General features: G+C 46.7%; 1 protein-coding gene across 1 annotated transcript; it reads left to right on the forward strand.

Annotated features, from left to right (window-relative positions):
• The first annotated feature begins 3,187 nt into the window (after window positions 1-3,187).
• Window positions 3,188-15,153, forward strand: LOC135886179 (histo-blood group ABO system transferase 1-like). Its single transcript, XM_065414033.1, has 5 exons — window positions 3,188-3,219; window positions 4,167-4,205; window positions 11,344-11,379; window positions 12,232-12,366; window positions 14,469-15,153. The coding sequence occupies exons 1-5, from the start codon at window positions 3,188-3,190 to the stop codon at window positions 15,151-15,153; spliced, it is 927 nt and encodes a 308-aa protein (XP_065270105.1).
• Window positions 15,154-15,633: the final 480 nt, after the last annotated feature.

Genomic DNA, 15,633 nt, shown 5'->3' on the forward strand with positions numbered 1-15,633 from the left:
AAAGGCTGAGGGAACTGGGATTGTTTAATCTGCAGAAGACAAGAATGAGGGGGGATTTGATAGCTGCATTCAACTACTTGAAAGAGGGTTCCAAAGAGGATGGAGTTAGGCTGTTCTCAGTGGTGGCAGATGACAGAGCAAGGATTAATGGTCTCAAGTTGCAGTGGGGGAGGTTTAGGTTGGATATTAGGAAAAACTTTTTCACTAGGAGGGTGGTGAAGCACTGGAATGGGTTACCTTGGGAGGTGGTGAAATCTCCTTCCTTGGAGGTTTTTAAGGTCAGGCTTGACAAAGCGCTGGCTGGGATGATTTAGTTGGGGATTGGTCCTGCTTTGAGGGGGTTGGACTAGATAACCTCCTGAGGTCTCTTCCTACCCTGATATTCTGTGATGCTGTGATTCTATGAACTGGGCTTCTTTAGTCTGCAGAAGAGAAGAGTGAGGGGGCATTTGATAGCAGCCTTCAAATACATGAAGGGGGGTTCCAAAGAGGAGCTAGGCTGTTTTTAGTGGTGGCAGATGATAGAACAAGGAGCAGTGGTCTCAAGTTGCAGTGGGGGACATCTAGGCTGGATATTAGGAAAAACTATTTCACTAGGCGGGTGGTGAAGTACTGGAATGGGTTACCTAGGGAGGTGGTGGAATCTCCATCCTTAGAGGTTTTTAAGGCTCTGTCAGGGTTTCCTCCCCACTCTGAACTCTGGGGTACAGATGTGGGGACCCACATGAAAGACCACCTAAGCTTATTTTTATCAGCTTAGGTTAAAAACTTCCACAAGGCACAAATTCTTCCTTGTCCTTGGACAGTATCGCAGCCACCACCAAGTGAGTTAGACAAAGATTCAACAATAGGACCACTTGAAGTTCCTGTTTCCCCAAAATGTCCCCCCAAGCCCCTTTACCCCCTTTCCTGGGGAGGCTTGAGAATAATATACCAACCAAATAGGTAAACAAGGTGAGCACGGACCAGACCCCTGGGTTTTTTGGACACTAAAAACCAATCAGGTTCTTAAAAGCAGAACTTTATTATAAAGAAAAAAGTAAAAGAAGCACCTCTGTAAAAATCAGGATGGAAGGTAATTTTACAGGGTAATACGATTTAAAACACAGAAGATTCCTCTCTAGGCAAAACTTCAAAATTACAAAAAGCAGGAATAAACCTCCCTCTTAGCATAGGGAAAATTCACAAGCTATAACAAAAGTTAAGTTAACACATTTGCTTGCTATTACTTACAGTTTTTGTAATCTTGGATGCTTATTTCAGGTAGGGTTTTAGGAGATGGTTTTTCCTGCCCTGGTCCCTCTCTGTCCGAGAGAGAACACACAAAAAGAGCACAAACAAAACCTCCCCCCACAGATTTGAAAGGATCTTCTTCCCTTATTGGTCCTTTTGGTCAGGTGCCAACCAGGTTATTTGAGCTTCTCATCCCCTTACAGGTAAAGGAGGGATTTTATGCTACCCTTAGCTGTATCTCTATGACAGGCCTGGCTTGACAAAGGCCTGGCTGGGATGATTTAGTTGGGCTTGGTCCTGCTTTAGACAGGGGGTTGGACTAGATGACCTCCTGAGGTCTCTTCCAACCCTAATTTTCTATGATTCTATGATACCCTCATGTATGTTAAGCGGCAACTAGACCAGAGCGAAATTCGGAGTTCCTGTCCCCTGGGGAATTCCCAAGTTTCAACATTTATTTTTGACCCCAAACAGGGCAAAATATTTAAAACTTTCTACAGAACACAAATTTAAAAAATAAAACCAGTTTGCAAATTTCAAAACATTTCATTTTGACTTTTTCCATTGAAACAAATCATTTTGAGCTTCCTGAAATGGAAACACTTAATTTTGGTTTGTTGATGCACATTTCAACATTCAACTGCCTTTCCTTCTCTGTGATGGGTTGGATCACAGAAACCCCCTTGGGAACTGCCAACTGATGTGCCAAGACTACTTCTGCCCCTGCTTTCCTTGCCAGCTTGGGACTCTAGCACCCTGTCTTGTTGAGCCAGACACAGCCATCTGCTCCAACACCGACCCAGGGTCTGAACCATGTGCCCCAAAGCTGCAGACTTAACCTGAAAGCAGCTTACAGACATGTTCCTGTCTTTAACACTCAGTTGCCCAACTCCCAATGGGGTCTAAACCCCAAATAAATCTGTTTTACCCTGTATAAAGCTTATACAGGGTAAACTCATAAATTGTTCGCCCTCTATAATACTGATAGAGAGATATGCACAGCTGTTCCTCTCCACCCCCACCCCCACCCCGGTATTAATACATACTCTGGGTTGATTAATAAGTAAAAAGTGGTTTTATTAAATACAGAAAGTAGGATTTAAGTGGTTCCAAGTAGTAACAGACAGAACAAAGTGAATTACCAAGTAAAATAAAATAAAACACGCAAATCTAAGCCTAATACAGTAATAAGACTGAGTACAGATAAAAACCTCACCCTTAGAGGACTTCCAGTAAGCTTCCTTTTACAGACTAGTCACCTTCTAGTCTGGGTCCAGCAATCACTCACACCCCCTGTAGTTACTGTCCTTTGTTCCAGTTTCTTTCAGGTATCCTTGGGGTGGAGAGGCTATCCTTTTAGCCAGCTGAAAACCAAATGGAGGGGTCTCCCAGGGGTTTAAGTAGACTTTCTCTTGTGGGTGGAGACTCCCTCCTCTCTCCTATGCAAAATCCAGCTCCAAGATGGAGTTTTGGAGTCATATGTCCATCCATGACTGAGTTTCTTACCATCCAAGCCACATTCCTGGGAAAGCTCCAATGTAGAGTGGCATCTCCAAATTCATTGTTGGCTTAAGTGGTTCTTGATTGGGCACTTCATCTGCTGGCCAAATGCTTTACTAAGGCTATCAAGCAAGTAGACAGCCAATATTCCTAACTTCAAGTACAAAAATGATACATGCATACAAATAGGAGGAATGTATTCAGTAGATCATAACCTTTATATAGATATGTTATATGGCATATGTAGTATAAAACATATTCTAGTTATGTCATATATACAATCATAAGCATATTCCAGAAAGCCTTATGGGGGGCACCGTCACATTGTCATCTTATAGGAGTTTACAGTCCAGCCCACATTCTCTCCTAGGAGCCTGGCTCCCTGGGCCGACTAATCCTACTAGCTTGTGCTAATGCCTTTAGGAAGATACATCTCATAGCCACTTACGAGGATATGTCTTCACCACAGCAATTACTGCGGCACAGGTATGGCTGTGCCATGGTAACACGGTACTGTAGACATTTCTTAAATTGACGGAAGGCATTTTTCAGTTTACATGGTTAATCCACCTCCACGAGAGGTGGTAGCTAGGTTAAGCGACGAATTCTTACCTCAACCTAGCTGTGTCTACACCAGGTGTTAGACCAAGTTACTTATATCATACAGGATGTGAAATTTTTCAGAGCCCTGAGCAACATAGCTAGTTTGATCTAGTTTTTAAGTGTAGCCCACGCCTGCCTGACACTTTGATTTAGGCCTCAGTTTTCTAAAGTTAACTCTAATTTCAGCTGTCTATGATTTTTGGTCTCAACTTTAGATAAACTTGGAATGACTTTAAAATGAGTTGAGTATGTGGGTTATGTGGAAGATGAAATCAATGGGGGCTGTGCGTGCATTTCACCCCTTAAAAAAACAGCAAGACTGAGGTTTTCAAAGCTGCCTCAGGATCTGGGTACCTAATGGGGGCACAAATAGTAGCTCTGTCTGCCTATCCCAATATGGAATGTTGGCCTTTGTTCCCACTCAAATTTGCAAGCTGCAATTTTCAAAGCCAACCAAGGGAGTTGGACCCACACAATTTCTGTTGAAAAGAATGGGTGAATTGCCTAGCACTTTGGGGCCTCAATCTTGGCTGGCCCTTAGGCACTTCCACAATAAACATGTTAAATACAAATACTGGTGGCTTTGAAAGTCCTGGCCTAGATGACTCCAGTTGGAAATCCTAAAATTAAGGCCCCCAGAAAATAAATAAATAAAATCATCAGAATGTATTTTTGAATAGTTTGGTCTTATGGAACCAGATCCTCAGCCAGTGTAAATCACACGGATGTCCATGGATTGGCACTGATTCAACCCAGCTGTGGATCTGGTCCATTGTTTCTGTGATGCTAAGAGAGCAATGAAACATCTCTGATTTCTTTCTCATTCCTAGACAAACTGATCTGGATGAGACCTTCTCGGTGCTTCCACGGTAAGAATGGGTGCCCTGCATTCATTAATATATAGCAAAATAAACAGGTGAGTTTATGGCCATAGCAAACAAAGCAAAGAAGATCAATGCAGGTGTAGCCTGATCTACGAATTGTGTATTAATTATATTGATTCCTTAAGAAATCCCAATTATCACTCTGAGGTTCAAAAGGTTCTGGTCCCAAGATCAGGCCCAGTATCTTTTTAAAATTACTGTTCAGCTGGGAACCCCAATGTGCACAGTTGCAACCCTTACACTTTAGGAACCCGTCTGTATTTGTAATAATATATTAATACATTTAGCAAATTCACAAACATTCTAACCCAGCAAGGAGTTCAAAGTGCTGTCCAGAGCTGTCACAATGGAGCACTCTGGGATATCTCCTGGAAGCCAATACCGTTGATTTGCGTCTGCACTACCCCAAATTCGACCCAGCAAGGTTGATTTTAGCACTACTCCCCTTGTCGGGGAGGAGTACAGAAGTCGATTTTAAGAGCCCTTTAGGTCAATGGAACGCAGTTGGTTGTGTGGATGCAGTCATTTTTAAATCGACCTAACGCGGCTACATTTGACCTAACCCCATAGTGTAGGCCAGGGCTAAGAGAACGAGGCAGAGGAAAAGACAGGCTAGTGAAGGAGAAATAGAGCTCAGGAACAGGTTTGCAGAGTTGGAAAATGAAGAAGGGGCACAGCAGGTGGTCACTGAAGGTGGGAGGGCAAGAAGAAGAAGAGAAAAGCAGCTAGTCCTATAGGAAGAGGGGAAGAGTCAGTGGAGATAACAACGCCAAATATGAGCCCCAGGAGGATACGGGATGGGTTGCAGAGGATTGCAAGGGAGAATAGGAATTGAGAGAACTTGCAGTCAGAGGGAACAGGGGCTCGACCGGAGAATCACACCATCACAAAGAAGAGGCAGGTCTACATGATTGGGGACTCCGTACTGAGAAGAATAGACAGGCCTGTAACCAGAGCTGATCCAGAGAACGGAAGGGTGTGCTGTCTGCCGGGTGCTAAGATACGGGATGTGGACCTGAGGCTGAAGAGGATCCTAACGGGAGCGGGAAAGAATCCACTGATTGTCCTTCATGTGGGAACAAATGATATGGCTATATTCTCACTGGAATGTATCAAGGGAGACTAATTTAATAGTGAAAAGTGCAAGGTCATGCATTTAGGGATTAATAACAAGAATTTTTGTTATAAGCTGGTGACGCATCAGTTGGAAGTAACAGAGGAGGAGAAGGACCTCAGAGTATTGGTTGATGACAGGATGACTAAGAGCCACCAGTGTGATATGGCTGTGAAAAAAGCTAATGCGGTCTTGGGATGCATGAGGCGAGGTATTTCCAGTAGAGATAAGGAGGTGTTAGTACCATTATACAAGGCACTGGTGAGACCTCATCTGGAATACTGTATGCAGTTCTGGTCTCCCATGTTTTAGATGGATGAATTCATACTGGAACAGGTAGAGAGGGACTACTAGAATGATCCAAGGAATGGAAAACCTGTCTTACGAACGGAGACTCAAAGAACTTGGCTTGTTTAGCCTAACCAAAAGAAGGCTGAGGGGAGATATGATTCCTCTCTATAAATATATCAGAGGGATAAATACCAGGAAGGGAGAGGAATTATTTAAGCTCAGTACCAATGTGGACATAAGAACAAACGGATATAAACTGGCCATCAGGAAGTTTAGACTTGAAATGAGACGAAGGTTTCTAATCATCAGAGGAGTGAAGTTCTGGAACAGCCTTCGAAGGGGACAGTGGGGCAAAAGACATATCTGGCTTCAAGACTAAGCTTGATAAGTTTATGGAGGGTATGGTATGATGGGATAAATTAATTGCCAAAATTAGGCTGTCTTTGGCCTGGTCTACACTAGGAGTTTATGTTGAATTTAGCACCGTTACATCGAATTAACTCTGCACCCGTCCACACAACGAAGCTATTTAGTCCGACATAGTGGTCTCTTAAATTCGACTTCTGTACTTCTGTACTCCTCCCCAACGAGGGGAGTAGCGCTAAATTCGTCATGGCCATGTCGAATTAGGCTAGGTGTGGAAGGAAATCGATGGTAATAGCTCCGGGAGCTATCCCACAGTGCACCACTCTGTTGACGCTCTGGACAGCAGTCCGAGCTCGGATGCTCTGACCAGCCACACAGGAAAAGCCCCGGGAAAATTTGAATTCCTTTTCCTGTCTGGGCAGTTTGAATCTCATTTCCTGTTTGGACATCGTGGCGAGCTCAGCAGCACTGGCAACGATGCAGAGCTCTCCAGCAGAGATGGCCATGCAATCTCAGAATAGAAAGAGGGCCCCAGCATGGACTGATCGGGAAGTCTTGGATCTGATCGCTGTGTGGGGTGATGAGTCCGTGCTTTCCGAGCTGCGATCGAAAAGACGGAATGCAAAGATCTACGAGAAGATCTCAAAAGCCATGGCAGAGAGAGGATACAGCCGGGATGCAACGCAGTGCCGCGTGAAAATCAAGGAGCTGAGACAAGGCTACCAGAAGACCAAAGAGGCAAACAGACACTCCGGATCCCAGCCCCAGGTATCCCGTTTCTACGAGGCACTGCATTCCATCCTAGGTGCGGCCGCCACCACTACCCCACCACTGACCGTGGACTCTGAGGATGGGATATTGTCGACGGCCGGTTCCTCGGACATGTTAGCGGACGGGGAAGATGAGGAAGGAGATGAGGATTTCCCCGACAGCCAGGATCTCTTCATCACCCTTACAGAGATCCCCTACCAACCGTCCCCAGGCATTAACCCGGACACAGAATCAGGGGAAGGATCAGTCGGTAAGTGATTTAAACATGTAAACATTTATTTTTAACAGAACAGGAATATTAACAATATTAACAATGGGTTTTTCATGATTACTTTGCCCTAGGCGCTTAACGTTTCAGTCCTTGGCAGTGCAACTACTGAAAAAAAATCTAACAATGTCCGCTTTAGCATGATTGGTTTGCCCTAGGTGCTCTACTGTTTAGTCCCTGCCAGTGCAGCTACAGTAAAATCCGGTCTATATGTCCGGGGATAGAGCAGAAATCCTCCTGGGACATCTCCACAAAGCTCTCCTGGAGGTAATTGGAAAGCCTTTGCATCAGGTTCCTGGGGAGAGCGGCCTTATTGGGTCCTCCGTGGTAGGAAACGTTTCCGCGCCAGGAGACAAGCAAGTACTCGGGGATCATTGCCTTGCAGAGCATGGCGGCATACGGCCCTGGTCTTTGCAGGCTTTCCCGAAGCATCCTTTCTTTCTCGGTCTCTGAAATCCTCATCAGAGTGATGTCGCTCATGGTGACCTGCTTTGAATTAGGTAGGGGAATGTTAGTATTGGGACTGCTTGCCTGTTCCTTTACAGAACTGTAACCGGCGGTTTACAGCCACGCGGTGGAGGCGGGAGAGGGGCAGCATACAGGGATCTTTCCCTGGGACAGCCGCGAGGGGGTGGGACGGGGCAGAGTTCATGCTTGCCGGATTGCTGGCAGCAGGGACTGGCATTGCTTTGAACGTGAAAGGAATCCAGTGCTATTATTAAAGTTTTAAGCAGCCACAAGTCTACGGCTTACCATGTCAGCCTGCTACCCAAATTCCGCTGTCCTGCCCCGCTTGTCTGATCTGCACTGCAAGACCCCAGGCACTGAATGCGAAGGCCAAAAATTCGACCTTGTCCTGAGTGCGCATGTGATAGGTGCTGTGCATGGTCTTGTTCACAGAGAAAGACTATGTTCTTTGTTCACAAAATTTTTTATCTTTCTGAGGAATTCACTCCCTTTTTCCCATCCCACAGCTGCGACTGTCTCCCGACCTATCCTGGCATCACACTCCCAGAGGCTAGCGCAGATTAGGCGTAGGAAGAAGAGGACACGGGAGGACATGTTCTCGGAACTTATGGTCTGCTCCCGAGCCCAGGCAGCCCAGCAGACCCAGTGGAGGGAGAACTTGTCCCAAATCCACCGATCACACATTGAACGGGAGGAGAGGTGGCGGCAGGAAGACCAGCAGGCAACTCAAACGCTGCTTGGACTAATGAGGGAGCAAACGGACACGCTCCGGCGCCTTGTGGATGTTCTGCAGGACCGGAGGCAGGAGGACAGAGCCCCGCTGCAGTCTATCTGTAACCGCCCTCCCCCGCCACCAAGTCCCATACCCCCCTCACCCAAAGTCCCAAGAAGGAGGGGCGGCAGAGTCCGTGAAAACTCTCACTCCACCCCTGCAGACTGCTCAAGTACCAGAAGGCTCTCATTCCCCAAAATTTGATAAGTCCTTTCCTTCCCGCCTCACCCAAGCCCCCGTCCAAGTTTCATCCCCCAGTTTCATGTGTAGTTGCTAATAAAAAATACGTTTCTGTTAATTACTGTTTCCATCATGTTCTTTTAGAGGAGAGTCTGTTTGAAGGGGGGAAAGGGGGTTGGTAATTGGACAGGACAGTCACCTTTACCAGGGTACAGACGCGGGGGCAGGTTCAGCAGCAGGGCACACACACATTGCAGTCACTAGTTACCCTGGTCAGTCTGGGAGGTGGTTTTCATGTTCTGTGGGGGGGGGGCTATGTGACTTTGTAGCGGGGGAGGGCGGTTAGAGATCTTATGCAGCGGTCCTTATCCTGGATCACAGAGCCACGCAGCAGGGGATCTGTAACCGTCCTCCCCCTGGCACAAAGTCACATAGCCCCCACACACAGAGTCCTGAACAGGAGGGGTGGCAGGCTCCGCTGAAACAACCAGTCCACCAGTGCAGAGCCTGTCATTCCTCGAGTTTAGAAGCGTCCTTTGCATCACTACACTACACCCGCTCCCCACCACAGTCTGCGTCCCAGGTTCAACACTTTACCGCAAAAACAGTAATAAAGAAAACGGTGTTCATTAACAAATTTCAAGTGATTTTATTTTTAAACGTGTGTTAGAAGGGGGGGGAACGGGGTGAACGGGGTATGTAACTGGAGAGGATAGTGAACATTAACTGGGTAAAGAAACGGGGGCAGGTTCAGCTTCTCTGTAAACAAACTTAATAGTCACAGGTTACCCTGCTCACTCAGGAACCTAGCTTTCAAAGCCTCCCGGATGCACAGCGTGTCCCGCTGGGCTCTTCTAATCGCACGGCTGTCTGGCTGAGCATAATCAGCAGCCAGGCTATTTGCCTCAACCTCCCACCCCGCCATAAAGGTCTCCCCCTTGCTCTCACAGAGATAGTGGAGCACACAGCAAGCTGCAATAACAATGGGGATATTGGTTTCACTGAGATCAGAGCGAGTCAGTAAGCTTCTCCATCTCCCCTTGAGACGTCCAAAAGCACATTCCACCACCATTCTGCATTTGCTCAGCCGGTAGTTGAAGAGTTCTTTTTCACTGTCCAGGGCGCCTGTATAGGGCTTCATGAGCCAGGGCATTAGCGGGTAGGCTGGGTCCCCGAGGATCACTATAGGCATCTCCACATCCCCAACAGTTATTTTGTGGTCCGGGAAGTAAATACCTTCCTGCAGCCATCTAAACAGACCAGAGTTCCTGAAAACATGAGCGTCATGAACCTTGCCCGGCCATCCGACATTGATGTTTGTAAAACGTCCCCTATGGTCCACCAGTGCTTGCAGCACCATTGAAAAGTAGCCCTTTCGGTTAATGTACTGGCTGGCCTGGTGCTCCGGTCCCAGGATAGGGATGTGAGTTCCATCTATAGCCCCACCGCAGTTTGGGAATCCCATCGCGGCGAAGCCATCTATGATGACCTCCACGTTTCCCATGGTCACTACCTTTGAGAGCAGTAGCTCAATGACTGTGTTGGCTACTTGCATCACAACAACCCCCACGGTAGATTTGCCCATGCCAAAGTGGTTCACGACTGACTGTCTGGCGTTGCAAGCTTCCAGAGGGCTATGGCCACTCGCTTCTGGACAGTCAGGGCTGCTCGCATCCGGGTGTCCTTGCGCTTCAGGGCAGGGGACAGCAACTCACAAAGTTCCAGGAAAGTCCCCTTCCGCATGCGAAAGTTTCGCAGCCACTGTGATTCATCCCAGACCTGCAGCACTATGCGGTCCCACCAGTCCGTGCTTGTTTCCCGGGCCCAGAATCGCCGTTCCACAACATCAACATGACCCATTGCCACCATGATGTCCTCGGCGCGGGGTCCCGTGCTTTGTGACAGGTCTGTGCCACTCTCAGACTTCAGGTCCTCACCGCGCTGCCGTAGCCTCCTCGCCCGATTTCTCAGCATCTGCCTCTGGGAAAGGTGGATGATAAGGTGCGAGGTGTTGACAACGGCCATAACTGCAGCGATGGTCACAGCGGGCTCCATGCTCGCAGTGCTGTGGCGTCCGCGCTGTCACTGACCAGAAAAGTGCGCGAACTGATTTCCCGCCGGCGCTTTCAGGGAGGGAGGGCGGGAGTGACGGTTGGATGACAACAGTTACCCAAAACCACCCTCGACACATTTTTTCCCCCAGAAGGCATTGGGGGCTCGACCCAGAATTCCAATGGGCAGCGGGGACTGCGGGAACTGTGGGATAGCTGCCCACAGTGCACCGCTTCCAATGTCGACGCTTGCCCCGTTAGTATGGACTCACAAAGTCGAATTACTGTCCTTAGTGTGGATACACACGTTCGACTTTGTAATATCGATTCCACATATTCGATTTAAGTAAAATCAAACTACTCTCGTAGTGTAGACATACCCTTTGACTATTAGCGGTAAATATGCCCAATGGCCTGTGAAGGGATGTTAGATGGGGTGGGATCTGAGTTACTACAGAGAATTCTTTCCTGGGTGTCTTGCTGGTGAGTCTTGCCCACTTGCTCAGGGTTTAGCTGATTGCCATATTTGGGGTCAGGAAGGAATTTTCCTCCAAGGCAGATTGGCAGAGGCCCTGGGGGTTTTTCGCCTTCCTCTGCAGCGTGGGGCAAGGGTCACTTGCTGGAGGATTCTCTGCACCTTGAAGTCTTTAAACTATGATTTGAGGACTTCAATAGCTCAGACATAGGTTAGGGGTTTGATACAGGAGTGGGGGGTGAGATTCTGTGGCCTGCATTTTGCAGGAGGTCAGACTAGACGATTATAATGATCCCTTCTGAACTTAAAGTCTATGAGTCTAAATACATACAGTTATATCCCAATAATTCATGTGTTTTTTCAACAGAATGTCATATCCTCAGCCATTTGTGAACAGGCCTCAGTAAGTCCCCTCTTCTGACATTTTGTTTTAAATTGGATAAATATAAAAAATAAATAAAAAGAAAAAAGTATGAAATTTATTTGTAGAGCAGATTAGTGCTCAGCGATTACAGCAATGAAAGCAATCTAAGAACCTACAGAGTTAGCCCTGCCAACATATTAAATTAGATAGAGAAGTCTCAAAATTATTTCAGTTTGATATTTTGAATTCTGCCAGTTTGTTGAAAAGTGACTTTTTTGTTTGTTTGTTTTCAGTTGAAAACATTATTTTCAAGTGCAAAAGATCTATTTTCACTTAAAGGACTTTCTTTTTAGGGGAAAATGCAACTTTTTAGTAATTTTACCCTTTGGAATTTGATCTGGCTTCCTATTTAAATCATTTAACATTTCCACATGTCATAATGCAAAAAAACCATAATCTCATTTGGATTTTCAAGCGGCGCTATGCAGTCAAACCCCTGTGTTTTAATATGACACAAATGTCTCACTTCCCTCTGGTCCTTTGTAAATCCCAGCCATTTTGAACATTTAAGATGGTTTCTGAGTGACAAAATATCTTGGAATGAAATTGTGAATATATTTGTGTGAAATAACGTGAAGGTTCCCATTATTTTCTCCCTGTTATGTCGTGTGCTCAGATATACAGGAGAATATGTACAATTTGGGTTGGTTGGTAGTAGATACAGTTGTCACTTATGGATAAGTTGCTCCATAATTGTCCACAAGAGGGTCACTTGCACCTTACCCTGAAGCATCTAATGCTGGCCAATAACAGAGAGGGGATATCTGGCTCTTTGGACCCCGGTCTGATTCAGTCTGGCCGTTACTGAGTTTTCTCTCTCATTTCATGCAGGAGAACTGATGTCTTGCTGATGTCCCCGTGGCTGGCTCCCATCGTGTGGGAAGGCACCTTCAACAGAGACATCCTGAATGCCCAGTACAGACAAAAAAATTTAGTTGTCGGGGTGGCCACATTTGCAGTTAAAAAGTACGATTTCCCTTGCACAGTCCAAAACCTGTGACACTACACCTAGCTGTGCTGCACTATGGAGCGTGATAGATGTCCTTGAAAGGCTCCCTGTAATGCTCCTAGCTCCATTCCACCGCACACTGAGGCCTTGTCTACAGCTAAATCGGCACCGCTGGGATCGATGCAGCGGTGTCGACATTTGTAATTCACCTCAATGAGAGGCGGAAGCTATGTCGACTTAAGTTACGGTACTTACATAACGTAACTAGCGTAACTTAGATCGACTTATAGTGTTAGTGTAGACCGGATCTATGGCTGGGATGTGCGGAGAGCCATTAAAGCACAGTGACAACTGAGATTCTGGAACTTCGATCCACCCACCCCTTGTCACATAGCACCAGTCTCACTAACCCATCTCAACAGACCTAGGGCCACAAAATGAAATGTGTGGAATGTTAAAGCCCCAAGATAAGACTGTTAAAGGGGGTGGATTCCTTTATTCAATAACTCAGCTCCATTTCCTACTATGAAAGGAACGTAAGAATGGCCACACTGGGTCAGACCAAACATCCATCTAGCCCAGTATCCTGTCTTCTGACAACGGCCAATGCTAGGTGCCCCAGAGGGAATGAACAGAACAGATAATCATCAAGTGATCCATCCCCTGTCATGCATTCCCAGCTTCTGGCAAATAGCCATTGATGGACCTATCCTCCATGAACTTATCTAGTTCCTTTTTGAACCCTCTTATAGTCTTGGCCTTCACTGCTGGATGCCTATATTTAAAACAGTGAATATTTTTTAAGGCTGGGGATTTCAACAAAGACTTAAGGGCCAGATTTTTAAAGGTATTTAGGCACCTAACTCTGATTGATTTCAGTGGGAGTTAGGAGCCTAAATAACTTTGAAGACCAGGCCCTAAGGGAATTAAGAAGAGGCCAAATCAAATTGCCAGTAAATTATTATTATCATGGCAGCCTAGGTGTCCCACACACAGACCAGGAACCCAATTGCATCAGGACACTCACCTGGGCTGTGGGATATCCCATGGTTCAAGTCTCCCCTCTGCTTGAGGAGGAGAAGGGATTTGAACAGGGATCTCTCTGATGCATGTCTGAACCACTGGGCTGTGGGACATTCTGATGTGGCGCTCCCTCAATCTGTCTTGTTGAAGCTGTTTCACTGTGGATTAAATTAGTCATTGAGCCAGAGAGAGAGCACAAGCATGAGAATGACTCTATGGCCTGGTGGTTAGAGGTGTGTTTCCCAAAATGTGGGCCAAGAGGAGTAGTCATGCAGGTCTGACTAACCTATCTCTGGGCCCTAAGCAAACATATATTCTCCCAAGTGGATGTGGATGGGAGGTCTCAATAGGGGGGCAGGAAGTTTGGAGAGTGAGCCCACCCCACACTTATTCCACATGACGGAGGGGCATCCAGGCCAAACTTGAGTGACTCTGCAACCTTGTGTGCCATGTTGCAATAGCCAGAGTGGGGAACCGGGCTCAGCCAGGTTCAGTCTGTAAATCGTCCCCATCACACTCTGGCCTCCTTTATGGGCCAGGATTAGGGTTGTGGTGCTGGGTGGAGGGTGCTGCTGCAGGTGGTTGATGCCCCCTTCACGGGGCTAGGAGGGGGTGGCAGCAGAGGTGGTGGGTCACAAAAAAGGACAAAACTCATTGGTAGGCCAACTTTGTAAAAAGCTGGAGAACCAGAGGGTTAGAGTACCTCACCCAGGATAAGGGAGACACAAAACCCAGTCTCCCGATCCAGAGACTCACCAAATGCTAAAGCCCTGTTGTGAACCAACCCTACATGTCTTATTCTTGACTCTGAAAGGATCCTGGATCTAAAAAGTATTGACCAGTTTGATCCAGGGGCCTGAGCTTTGGAACTGAGGTCATCTGTGTTTCAGAAGAAAGGCAGGATGAAGGTTCTTATAAGGATCTTCTCATGGTAATATCAGAGAGGAAAAGCTCCAGATTGTGGAAATTAGATTCCCAGGACACTGCAGTTGGGGTGAATGCAAGGCAGTCTTTATAACCAGTTTATAAAGACATTCATAACTAGAACCACACTAATATCTCACTTCGTTCACTGTTGCACTCATTTGCCTTTCAGATATGTCCGGTTCATAGAAGGGTTTCTTGGCTCCGCAAACAAATTCTTCCTCTCCGGGCACAGGGTCAACTTCTATCTCTTCACTGACCACCCAGAGAAAGTCCCATCTATGAAGCTGGCCCCTGAGAAGCGTCTCTTCGTCATCCTTGTCCAGAACTACCCACGGTGGCAGGACATCTCCATGAACCGCATGGACATCATCAGCAGCCACATCCGCAGTTGCTGGCGCTACGAAGTAGACTATCTTTACTCCATGGACATCGACGTCCAGCTATTCGAGCACATTGGGGTGGAGATCATTGACACGCTTGTGGGGACCATCAGCTCCTGGCAATACACCGAACCCCGGGAGAACAACTCATATGAGAGGCGGCCGGAGTCGCAAGCTGCCATCCCCAGCGGGGAAGGGGATTTCTACTATGCGGCCAGCTTCTACGGAGGGAGCGTGTCTGAGGTCTACAAGTTGACCACAGCTTGCTTCAAAGGGATCACGGAGGACAGAACTAGTGGCATTGAAGCCAAGTGGCATGAGGAAAGCCACCTGAATAAATACCTCCTGTACCACAAGCCGACACGCCTGCTGTCCCCGGAGTACTACTGGGATGAGGAGCTGATCAGACCTCGCATTGTCAAGGTTAAGAGGTTGTCCTCAGTGCACAAGGATCTGAAAGAAGTCAGGTTCTGAAGGAAGAAAGAGATGGATGGTTGGATGCTCTGACAGATATGGCAATCTCCTGCAATTCCCTTGAAAAAAGTCTCATTGAATGAAGTTTAAGTATCTTTGGAGTGTGTTTTATTAAATGCAAAGTCATGTGACTTCTGGGATGAGGGTGGCTGCATAGCTTTACTACTCTCTTCCCCACCTCCTAAAATTCACAGCCATCAGCAGCTGAATCATTTTTATTTGTGTTTTTCCCCCCATCATATTAGACATTATTCTGAAACTCTTTTCTTTTAATTTGATACCATTATGTATGCCCCATCATTGCCAGCTTTTCTCCAAAATCCTAACAAAACAGAGAACTTTCCCACAGTCAAGATGGCCGATAAGGGAGAGGTTGCCCCTCTGAGACTAGATGAAATTATGGACTGGCTAAAACAAATTTCAAAAGGGCAGACTATCCTTAGGGGGAAAAATAGAAAGAGGATGGTTGCATGGTACTAT

This window comes from Emys orbicularis, chromosome 12 (genome assembly GCF_028017835.1).
Source record: "Emys orbicularis isolate rEmyOrb1 chromosome 12, rEmyOrb1.hap1, whole genome shotgun sequence".
NCBI lineage: Eukaryota > Metazoa > Chordata > Testudines > Emydidae > Emys > Emys orbicularis.